This window comes from Abramis brama (assembly GCF_963993115.1).
Source record: "Abramis brama genome assembly, chromosome: 16".
In the NCBI taxonomy this organism is placed as follows: Eukaryota; Metazoa; Chordata; class Actinopteri; order Cypriniformes; family Leuciscidae; genus Abramis; species Abramis brama.
In genome coordinates, this window is record NC_139978.1 from 30552194 (window position 1) to 30564784 (window position 12591).

Here is a 12591-nt window from a genome sequence, read left to right on the forward strand (position 1 = left end):
GGGTTTGGAACGACATGAGGGTGAGTAATTAATGACATACTTTTTGGGGGGTGAACTAACCCTTTAATGTTAAAGAAACTGTTTATGATACCACTGCTGTCAGAATTTAAACATAACATTGACTACCAGATTCACTGCCGTTCAAACGTTTGGATTCTGTACGTTTTAAAAAAAATATATTTTTTTAAAGAAGTCTCTTGCGCATTTGTTTGATCAGAAATACAGTAAATACAGTACAGTAATCTTTTTATAAAAATAAATATGTTTTAAAATAATTTATTCCTGTGATGGCAAAGCTGAATTTTCAGCATCATGACTTCAGTCTTCAGTGTCACATGATCCTTCAGAAAAACATACTAAGCTGATTTGGTGCTCAGGAAACATTTATTATTATTATCAACATTGAAATCAGGTGTGCTTCATGATAATTTTGTAGAAACTGTGATGCATTTTTTCAGGATTATTTGATTAATAGAAAGAGTTCAGCTTTTATTTAATCAATTTAACACATCCTAACTCAATAAAAGTATTATTTTTCTTAAAAAAAAAAAAAAAAAAGGAACTTTTGTTTTTGTTCACTCCATTTTGTTACTGCATTCAAGTCCATATGTGGACTTCTGTATATAGGGAATAGTAACTGAGTGAACGAGAGAAGGATTTCAGTACATGAATGAAGTATTTGGAAAGGCCCCAAAAGCAAGTTGAAACAATCAATGTCAGTACAAGAAAAAGCTTCCCCAAATGTCAGAACTGCTGGTGTTGATGATGCTTTTCCCGTTTTTTGTTGCACCAGAGACGGGCAAGAAGCAGGGACTCGGCAGGCTGAATTTAGTGGATCCGTTTTCATCCTGACACACTTTACCAGACTTTTACCAGTACAGTAAAGTGAGGTGCTCATGACAAATCTGCTTTTAGGCGACTCAAAGTGGCCTAAACCCTGCTGGCTCATCAGTCTGCAGTGCACTGTGTATCTTTAATAGCGCTGTGCTGTTTTCGGATGGAAGATGATGTTGAACGGAGCAAGGTGAACAGAGACAGCAGCTCCTCTGTCAAACGTCATTGTCCTGATGAATTTGCCATTTCTAAAAGGAGCGGCACATGAATTATGCAGCACAACCTTCATGCGCTTTTGCTTTTATGTTGCTTTTTTATTTGCCAGCGTTCTGATAGCGTTCCCCTCTGAGATCGCCGCTTGCTTAAATGAGTGGACCTACTGGAGAAAGTAATGCTGTCCCAGAGCCAGATGTTTCTAAATGCATTTTAATAGATGTTTACTGTGTAAATAAATGATAATATGATAAATAATTACAGTTGTAACTGGCAGCCTAGATTGGGTGTGCAAACTAATATGCAAGCAAAGGGATATCCAGGCGTGGTGATAAACATATTATAATGATAAAAAGAAAATGAATAGAGGCCTAAAGAACCTTCTAAATAATCAAATCAACAAACAAGATGCTCTATTGATCTATTTATTCAATCAGTCTGTTATAATCATTCATACTGCCATTAAGGAACCAGCAGGAGTTGCCATAAAATTATTAGTTTTAAAATCACGGCAATGAAACTTTCGGATAATTGAGGCCCAGAGGATAGTCTGAATGATAGCTGGTCCCATCCTGTGCATTCATCACAATATTAATCCTGTAAACAGAATTACACAGCATTTGCTCATATAATCTGGCTCAAAGGGATAGTGTCTGCGCTTGAACATTTCCCCAACAGCTAAGTAGACAAGCAGTTACAGAGTGGGATTTGATAAATATGTTGTAGTGCTTTTTGTTTTTAATCTGTCGATTTTGTGAACTGTGTACATAGGATTTGTACCAATTTGAGCTAATTATAAACTGATAAAGAGGCTCAGTTGTGTCTGTATGAATTAGATAATGAAATGTCTAATCAGTGACAGTTTTCCAATGTCATAATCAGTGCTTGACATTAACACCCGCCAAATGCTGGTTTATTTCAGCAGTGGCGTGTAACACAGTCACTACTAGCCACTTTGGCGTGTTGAATTTATGTAATATTATTATTATTTATTTTTTTTATTGTATTCTTTTAAAAAGGCATCTGAAATAATAAACAAAAATATCGCTTTTTAAAAAAAAATGAATATCAATACTGAAATATCTGAAATGCTTCCAATACAAATTTTCCCTAGAATAGATACATGATACCAGCTGTGCTTTCTCACTCTCTCATCTCTCAGATGACACACAAACCCACCTCCCCTTACTCACTCGTTTCATTTGCTCCGGATGAATATTGTTGGTGTTACAGGGCTTGAATTTCGGCTTGGGATTTCACGCATTGCGCATAATTTTACTCATTCTCGCAGATTTTGTGATCATACCTAAAGTGTGAGCGCATAAAGCCGCCTCACAGTACCACATTTAGTTCTTTTTCGCTGCTTATTGCACTTACACTCACCTAAAGGATTATTAGGAACACCTGTTCAATTTGTCATTAATGCAATTATCTAATCAACCAATCACATGGCAGTTGCTTCAATGCATTTAGGGGTGTGGTCCTGGTCAAGACAATCTCCTGAACTCCAAACTGAATGTCAGAATGGGAAAGAAAGGTGATTTAAGCAATTTTGAGCGTGGCATGGTTGTTGGTGCCAGACGGGCCGGTTTGAGTATTTCACAATCTGCTCAGTTTTTCAGATTTTCACGCACAACCATTTCTAGGGTTTACAAAGAATGGTGTGAAAAGGGAAAAGCATCCAGTATGCGGCAGTCCTGTGGGCGAAAATGCCTTGTTGATGCTAGAGGTCAGAGGAGAATGGGCCGACTGATTCAAGCTGATAGAAGAGCAACTTTGACTGAAATAACCACTCGTTACAACCGAGGTATGCAGCAAAGCATTTGTGAAGCCACAACACGCACAACCTTGAGGCGGATGGGCTACAACAGCAGAAGACCCCACCGGGTACCACTCATCTCCACTACAAATAGGAAAAAGAGGCTACAATTTGCACAAGCTCACCAAAATTGGACAGTTGAAGACTGGAAAAATGTTGCCTGGTCTGATGAGTCTCGATTTCTGTTGAGACATTCAGATGGTAGAGTCAGAATTTGGCGTAAACAGAATGAGAACATGGATCCATCATGCCTTGTTACCACTGTGCAGGCTGGTGGTGGTGGTGTAATGGTGTGGGGAATGTTTTCTTGGCACACTTTAGGCCCCTTAGTGCCAATTGGGCATCGTTTAAATGCCACGGCCTACCTGAGCATTGTTTCTGACCATGTCCTTCCCTTTATGACCACCATGTACCCATCCTCTGATGGCTACTTCCAGCAGGATAATGCACCATGTCACAAAGCTCGAATCATTTCAAATTGGTTTCTTGAACATGACAATGAGTTCACTGTACTAAAATGGCCCCCACAGTCACCAGATCTCAACCCAATAGAGCATCTTTGGGATGTGGTGGAACGGGAGCTTCGTGCCCTGGATGTGCATCCCACAAATCTCCATCAACTGCAAGATGCTATCCTATCAATATGGGCCAACATTTCTAAAGAATGCTTTCAGCACCTTGTTGAACCAATGCCACGTAGAATTAAGGCAGTTCTGAAGGCGAAAGGGGGTCAAACACAGTATTAGTATGGTGTTCCTAATAATCCTTTAGGTAAGTGTAAACAGTCCAATACACACAAAATAACGTCAAAATGTCGGTCTTGGTGAGTATTCACGTAAACACAGTCAGTTATGTTTTAAATGAACGTAAACAGTTGAGAAAGAAAACGCACGTGTAACAGTATATGGATCTGTGCGTTAGGTCTTAAAGTGACAGCAGCCTAATATACCCACTGCCAAATTATTAGATAATATAAAAAATATCTATTTGGGCGTTTCCCCCCATGGTATGCAATGTAAATTGTGGCCAGTGAAAATGCTGAGCGGCTAACTTTGGAAAACCACTAGCCACAGTGGCTGGTAAGCTAAAAAGTTGAAGCCCTGGTCATATAGTATATGCATTGAAAGCTGCCCTGATCAGCTCAAGGTGACCTTTGTGATGTGATTACGGAAGTGTCATTGGCCAGGGCTTTCTGTTGCTTTTGAATTCTCAGGATATGAGACTGCCGCCCTCCTAGGATCAATGCAGAGTGCTGTTGTCATTTTAGTGCCTCTTGCTCCCATCGGCCAGACAGGCAAAGCCACAGTTACTGAACCAAGACTAATTCACCATACCACCCTCATGAGACCTGCAGATTTACTTTACATGTTACTATTATTAACAGCAGCCTCAACCCGTCTCTGTCATTCACTGCATTACTGCATCTTTCCTCTTTGCACATTGCATATTTAAATAGTTATGATCACTAATTACTCAGTATTTTCATTAATATACTATATGGCTGAATTACATCTGTTCAGATTACAATTTGTGTATGCTTTGTTTTAAAAGTGTTTTAAAAGCCTAAGGTGGTGGGCTTCCCCGAGTCAGTCTCCTAAGGGCTTTTCCCAAAGGTTTTTCCTCATCTCCATCTCAGGGAGTTTTCATTTCCACTGTTGCCTTTGGCTTGTTCAGGTACTATTCTTTGTAAAGTTGCAATTGAACTCTTTAGCATTATTGTTTTTTTAACTATAGTTTTTAATTCGATTTTAAAAGTGTTTGCACTTTATTAGTACATAGTACTTATTTAATCATACTGTAACATTCTGGGTTGCGTGCTGTTTTCTTTTCAAATTCCTTTTCAGTTCCGTTTTAATTTAATTTGAATGTAAGGAAGCACATTTATATGACTGTAATTTTTAACAAGAAAAGCAAAGTTTGTCAAGACCAACTTTGAATGTTCGCTGAGTTTGAAAGCTTTGAAAACATTTTTAAAAGATGATGAATGGATGGATGAATAGATAGATTTAATACTTCATTATTTTATCTTTATTTCATCATATACTGTATTTTGATCTTCAAATAATGTCAAGTGCATCCAGGTTTTTTCATGTTCAATACCCAAATCGCAGGTCAAGATGTGTCTCTTTCCTGTGCTGCATTGCAGCAAAGCTTAGAGAGCAGAGTGTTATGAAAATTTTAGTCATAGCTGATCCCTGATTAAAGGAAAGAGAGGAAAACAGCACTCGTTTATCAGTATTCATCTCACCCTCACATGCAGTCACAAGAAAGGGATATTTGATCACTTTGTATCATCCATCACACTGAGAGAGCAATGTTACCACGTTACATCAAGATGAACAAAGTACAAGCACCTCCTTTTTTGTGTCCCTGTGACACTGACTTCCTGCCATTCTCAGGGGTGTCTGGAGATGCCCTTTCTTGTGGCCGCATCAGTTTTTAGGCAGTTGGAATGTAATCCACTGAAAGTGTTTCATCATCTGGGTGATAATCTGATGCATTAACATTCAAATCACACTCCAGAGTGGATCCTTAAAACTGTGCCGCAGAACCTACATGTCGATGGAGCGTTCATTAACTTTAGATTACAAGGTTGGTATAAAAAAGAAAACTAACATTTGCGTTTTCCTCTCACAGAATCTCACGTTGTAAGTACTCATACCCTCAAGGCCCCGATAGTCTTAAGCAATACTGAAGGACAAACTGGTGTGACGTCATCTCGAACAAATTCAGGCCAAAACGAAGTTCGTTTCGGGAGTTTGAAACAGTTCGGAAAAGTTTGGGAGTTCGGAAAAGTTTGCTCCGGCTGATAAACGTGTTTGAACTACCATTAGTCCGTGGAGATTATGTACTATGTAGGTGTGGCTCTGAGGCTTCATTTTTTCTGGTCAGTCCATCGAGGTCAGAGGTCAGAGGTCCTCGTGTAGAACATAAACACATTGGAGATCTGCTTTAAAGTAGATATGGAAGTTCTACTTCTACTTGAAAGAGACACTGACACAGTTTTTTTTCCTTTTCATTTTTAATACTGTTAATTGCAAATGTGATATATATTTTATACAACAGTTAAATGAATAAGTTAACAGTGTGTTACTTTTTAGACACAATATTGTCAATATTGTTTGTTTTCCCTTTATTTCGCCGATGAGAATTTTAAAATGAAACTGTAGCAGAGTCTCAATGCAACAGACAGCGATGATTTTTTGACTGAAATTGTTTTGAACGAATCATTTTAACAATTCAATGAACAATCACTTGCTTTTCCTGAATGAATCAGCCGTTTGAACAAATTGATTGAATGAATGACTCCCTCAACTCACAGTGACTTGTCGCCACCTACTGGCGGTTTTAGTTTCATATTTAAATAGCTACCCTTTAATTAAAACGTTAAAATTTGAAATAATTTCATATTTAAATATTGAATAAAAAAAAAAAAATCTCATAGCTTGATTTATGCAATTGTAAATGGAGTTTAAATATATTAATGCCAGTTCTGATGCCGCTTCTGTGTCACCTCTGCACTGCAAAGATGGATTTTGATTTAATGATTTAATTTGACTGGAAACAGTCGTATTGTGTTATTATTATTCTAATAGAATTTAATTGGAATGTTACAATTTGACATAAAAGGTGATGCATACCTCTAAATAAGAAAAAATGTCCATATATAGGTGAAAATGCCCCTGGAAATCAATTTAAGGTGGCAAATATTGCAATAAGTTAACAGTGTGAGTTAACTTGTTGTTAACTTATTTTGATTTCTTCAGGTCTTAAAAAGGTCTTAAAAAGCCTTAAATTCGACTTTAAAAAGTGTGCAGCAACCCTGTGTTAAGCAGCTTGCTTCAAAGCGATCTATTGTATAAAGTGCTATTTAAATATGACTTGCCTTGACTGGAGTGCTGAATTGCAGAGCTGGTGCAAACGTATCCACCGCTATGAGCAGATGTTTTCTTAACTGCTGTTTTCTCGCCGCTGTTATTTTTGTTGTGCGTTTATTTTGTTATTGAGAGGAAAGCGCGCAGCACATATATTTACACATTCATCTAAACGCTGCTCTCAGCAGTGTGGGTGGTGTCAGGGTCTTCATTAACAGTATATCACTGCTCATGCATGTCAAACTTCTTTTTACTCCCATAGAATGAAACAGAACTTTGCTGTGAGAACATCAGGGCCTTCAAACAGCTCTCTCTAGAACCTGCAGATCAGCAAAAGCCCAACACTGGTGGATTTTTATACAGTAAATGTTGTTTTGGTGTAAATTGGAGCAAAATTTCTTTTTTTTTATGGGAGCATTAAAGGGATAGTTCACCCAAAAATTTTAATTCTGTCTTTATCCATTGACATTTTTCAAAATATCTTCATTTTCCCCCCACAGAACACAGAAATTCACACAGGTTTGGAGCAGGGTTATTATCTTTAAATAAAACTAAAACCAAATCCATTAAAACATTTGTTTTACTTGAAATAAACAGGAACTGAAATAAAATTAAATATTAAAAAACTTAAAATTATTTTACTTCATTTATTTGCCAAGGCAACATTTCTCATTTTCGTTTAATTTAAGTTGAAGTGCAAACTAAAACTAAATAAAAACTTTATAGACATTAAAAAAAAATAAAAAATACAACAAAATTACTAGAACTTTACCTAAAGTTAAAATGAAAACTAAAATCCAATTCAAAATATTAACAAAAAAAAGTATGATATAACAATGCTACTAAAATAGCATGACATAAACAACATATTGGTTAGTAAATGAAGGCATTTCATTTATTTTTTGTATTTTTTTAAGGTGAACTATCCCTTTAATTAATGATGAAGAACAGCGTTATGTGTTGTAACCAGGGCTGGGGGTTTTGTACAATGTTGTCTAAGCCTTGTTCTGCTGGTGGATTTTGTAAACTACACCATCTGGTTTGTGTGTGTGTGCACATGCATTCGGCGTTGTTATACTGTATGTCATTTTTCCTGAGGCTTTACAGAGATTTTAGGCGCATGACATTTACGGCTCAAGTTATTGGTTATAAAAATGTTCTGTGGTCCCATGAGCAAAGATAGCAAATTACTACTTTTCCTAAAGGCTAGCTTGACTGTTGCTGACTACTTTTAATTGAGTTGCTAGTAGCTTCCTCAACAGCGAAAGATACATTACACCCGATCTAGGAGTATATTGCACTCTGAATGGTGAATTTCAACTGAAAATTTTAACCTGAAATGAAGCCTACTTTGGCAAGATGGCCCATAGTGCCTTGCTGATTGACAGTGATACAGCACACTCAAGGTCAGATACAGCCGCATCCTCTTCCGCCGCATTTCTTGACCTTTATTGGTCTCGTCCTGTACTGGTGCAGTGGTAAAACAGGGCAGATGGGTAGTAGACAATTAAAAACCTGTTCAGAGAGACGGCCTGGGGCAGGGCCAGAGGGAGGGACTTTAACAAGGACCTTTAAACACTGTGATTTCAAGGCAGCCAAGCACCAAATGTGAGTGATTATTGGCTTTGCGAATAAATAAAATGCCAGATTGGCAAGAACTATGAGGAACTGAAGCATTACATAGTTTAGGTTGAATTTTTAGGAATATTTTTTAATGTTTTTTGACAGGTACAGTTTCATTGTAACACAGAGACACAGTTTGTCACAAATATGGCAATTTTGCAAAGGAAACATGTTAATAATTCTGTTGTCATACTAAACCTGTAATCTGGCTAGTAATAAAAATTAATGTAAAATACCTAGATGTGGCAAATTATAATTTTGGATCCTCCAGACTTTGACTGATTTTACACATTCTTGACCATATCTTGGACCACAAAATCTATACAGGCAGGTATTGACTTTACAGAGCGAAGACACAGTGATTTAATGAGTGTACAGTTGTTGATGTGCAAGTAATGTTCGATATGTTAATTCAAGCCTCGCTGTACCTAAAATCCATTATGAGACTCATACTCTGCTTGGCTTGAGAAAACAATCAGAGCCACAGAAGAAAAAAACCTTTTCTGTGAGTCCAGCGATGATGAGTTAGTTTGCATGGAGATTAGGTAGGTTTCACTCCAGAGATTATGAGTTATGAAGCATTGAGATATTAAAACATGTCTTGTCTTGTAACATGCTGGCACCCCTCTGTGGTGCCAATGGAGATATAATTGCTAACCCTATTTGGTTACATCCCAGCCATTCTATTGCCAATAAACCACCTTTGCCAGAAGATAAAATAATTGCTTGGCTGCAGTGTCTGTGATTGGCTGGAAGAGCAGGTTTTGGTTCATGTGAGGTTAGTATACAATATTGGCTGCTTTCCTTATGCCATCCTTTTTGACAATTGAAATTAAATTATTTTATTTAAAGCTTTTTGAGTGTGTTTAGGATGTCTTTTTTTTTCTTCTTTTTTTTCCTTTTTTTTTGGCTTGCTGCAAAAGTAATAATAACTGCACAAGTACTTAAGCTCCGACAAATGACAAGCAACAGGCTGGAAGTCATTCGCGAGGTGAGAATTACCAGTATTTTTCCCCTAAAACATTATTCTTTAATGCGGCTATATGTAAAATTCGGAAACCCTTGATGTTAGTGACACCGGTGGCCAATAAGTGAACTGCAGCCAGCAACTTTCTGCTTGTGCTCACACTTGTGCTTTCGTAATGTATAAGAGACTGAACGTGATTTAACGAGGTTCTTTTTCGTATTTTACTTAGGGGTAAAAAGAATACCTTTGCAGTGATACACTGTTAACAAACATCCTGACACTGTTCACGCTGCTGAGAGCGATGTTTAGATGAATATGGAAATATGTGCTGCACGCTTTCCTCTCAACAACAAAAATGACAGTAGTGAGAAAGCAGCAGTTAAGAAAGCATCTGATCGTAGCAATGTGGGTATGTTTGCACCAGCTCTGCAATTCACCAGCATCATGTCGACAGATGAGGTAATTAAAACTACACCGTTATGATAGTTTGATTATAAAATATATTTGAGACTATAGACTATATTGATCTGGCTATGTTAGGCTATAGTTTGATTTAATCCATTTTCTTTGCATGACACATTGACATTGCAGTACAGGGTGGTTCTTTCGGCATTATCCTGAACATTGTATAAGCATTAATTTCATGTGTCACATGAAATTAAGCCCCTTTCAAGCCCCTTTTAACACTATTTCTGTAAAATGGTGATTATGAATAATTATGGAATTTTATATAATCATTATTTGCGTTGATTAGCTCTTGAAAACCTACATTGTTTTTCTTTCAGATGTATTGGGGGTCATTTGTTTTGTGTGTATAATCATACATTCATTATGTTCATTCAAATCATTAATTTTTACCATGGTTAATAAGTAGAGGGTAATGGTTGCTTCACAAACTATTTTAAAGGTTCTGTGCAACACTGTGGGGGCGAAATGTGACAATTGTATGCGAATGTCAGAGATAGTGAAAAATTGCAGCTTTAGGGTTTTGAACCCATTGCCCTAAGTATAAAATCTCAATGCATAACTTTTTCCTCAAGATCTGTGCTTCAGGCATGAATGATACCTCAAGTCATGGCAATTTTAGGGGTGAGGTGTGAGATCAGATGTGTTATTTTCACTTGGTGAACAATAAAACATGCCAAGAGGTCCTTTTAAGGTTATATTGAAGGACTCAAGCCATTTAGAGACCAGAATATGTTACAGACGGGGTGGGTTATTTTGAATTGGGCTTGTAGGAAACCACTTAGCAACCATCCTGAACACCGTAGCAACTGCTTAGAAATACCATAGCACTGTGCTGGCAAGTTTTGCATGCACAAGCACTGCTCACATTTTCTCCTGAAAAAGAAAAAATCAAGTTTATCCTTGGTCTAATGATTCCCAAAATCTTTATATAAGCGTATGTCGAGCTGGTGATGAACTCTAGTGATGTTCTCGCCTATTTAATATGCTGTTATTTAATTTAAGCGAGTAAATGAGGAACCTTAGTGCAGGCACGAGGGAAATTGTGAACAAACAGAGAAGGTATGTTGAACAATTTCTCTTTGCTTTTGATCTTCCCTTCTGGGAAAGAAACTGCTGTTGCAGGAAAATCACTGAGAACTTTCAACATGATGAGGCAACTTAATCTTTGTCGATTCTCCAGCTGCATTGCACTTGCAGACGTGTGTGTACGCAATCACATACGTGTCCCTGTTTGCACCTGTCCGTGGGTTACCTTGGTTCTCCACAACCACTGTTAAGAAGTAATATCTCCATAGTTGGTCCATTAACTTTCAAATGACTTTTAAACAAATCCCTCCACCAGCCGCCCACCATCGGTTCTTTAATGAATTATTTTCCTCGTCTGTGTGCAGGTCCAGTCCCTCAAGTCTATTGATAGCTGATGGCAACGGAGATTTTCATTAAACCCTTATTAGCATTGACCCTACAATACATGTTGGGCGACTCTTCTTGGGGACTGTTCTGCTGACTCCAGGGATGGCTGTAGGCTTTTGGCACTCTCTGTCTAATTTATTGATGTCTAACGAGGCTGTTGAGCAACCCTGGCAGGGTTTTAAGTATTCGTTTTCTTCTGAAGCATTGAAGGTTATGTCAGATGTGGAACAGCGGAGACGCTTGTTGATGGTGGATGCAAATCGATGCCTTAATGCTTTCAATTTAGACCTCGTACATTTTTTTTTTAATGTTGCTTGTGATGTTTAATGTCCTGTTTTTGACATTGTTTTGATTATTTACAGCTGTACTGAGAACAACGAGGCGTGATTTGTGTGACTACATCAGTGTTATTCTTAAAACTAAAAAAACTTTTGAAGATTAAATAAAATACAAATACTGAATGAAAAATGTAGTTATAATATAAGTCTAAATTTAAAATACTAAATTTGCTAAAACTGAAAAAAATAAAGCTAAATAAATTATTAAAAATATTAAATTAATAGATATTACAAAAACTAATAGAAATGACAAAAGCCCATAAAATTACTAAAACTTAAAATAAAATAAAAATAAAATAAAAACTAGTTCAAAATATCAGTGAATACAATAGTCTATAAAAAGCACTAAAATAACACTGATAAACCTTTAAAATGTTAAAGGAGAATTCAAAAATAAAGATCAGATCAAATTTGATGTGACTATTCAAGAGTGACCATCACAGTGCTGACCTGGACCTCCTCAACTGTTTAGACTCCATCAATATGTGTTGTATCCAAAGAAACAATTAGTTTGGTCAATACCAAGACCTTAATGAAAAGCCATTGATTTGGTATTGGCAGTCACTTTGGTTTGCACTTAAAGTGAAAGATCAGCAACTTTTTTACTCAAAATATTCTCTCTCTTTCCAGATATGTGGATGATGTCATATCCAGAATTGGACGAATGTTTCCAGATATGTCAATCGAGCTTTTCCGGCCAAATGGGACATCAGCAGTTCTTTTGGTGAGATGCTCTGTGCTATACACATCAATTCAGAGTTGTTTGTAATGATTTGTTACCCTGGTAATCCAGAGTTCTCACGAGAGCACAAGTTGAATTTGCTCAGCGAGTTACTCTGGTGTCGAGTAATGATGCTCATTAAATATGCCCCTCGATCTGAGCTGCACCAATCACATCGGGTTATCTGATATAGGCGGGCCAGAGGCAAGATGACGACAGCGCTGTGACGTCGAAGTCATTAGTAAACATTGCAAGATGGCTATGGATGAATACCAGTTGTTTGAAACGGCTTTGGCCTCAATGAACGAGTTAGACTTGGC

General features: G+C 37.3%; 1 protein-coding gene across 1 annotated transcript in view; it reads left to right on the top strand.

Moving 5' to 3' along the window:
• med27 (mediator complex subunit 27) overlaps positions 1-12591 on the top strand; it is a 60586-nt gene that overhangs the window by 22166 nt on the left and 25829 nt on the right. Inside the window, exon 4 of the mRNA XM_084086636.1 lies at positions 12181-12274. Coding sequence (XP_083942762.1) covers positions 12181-12274 — 94 coding nt within the window. The remainder of the gene's footprint in view (positions 1-12180; positions 12275-12591) is intronic.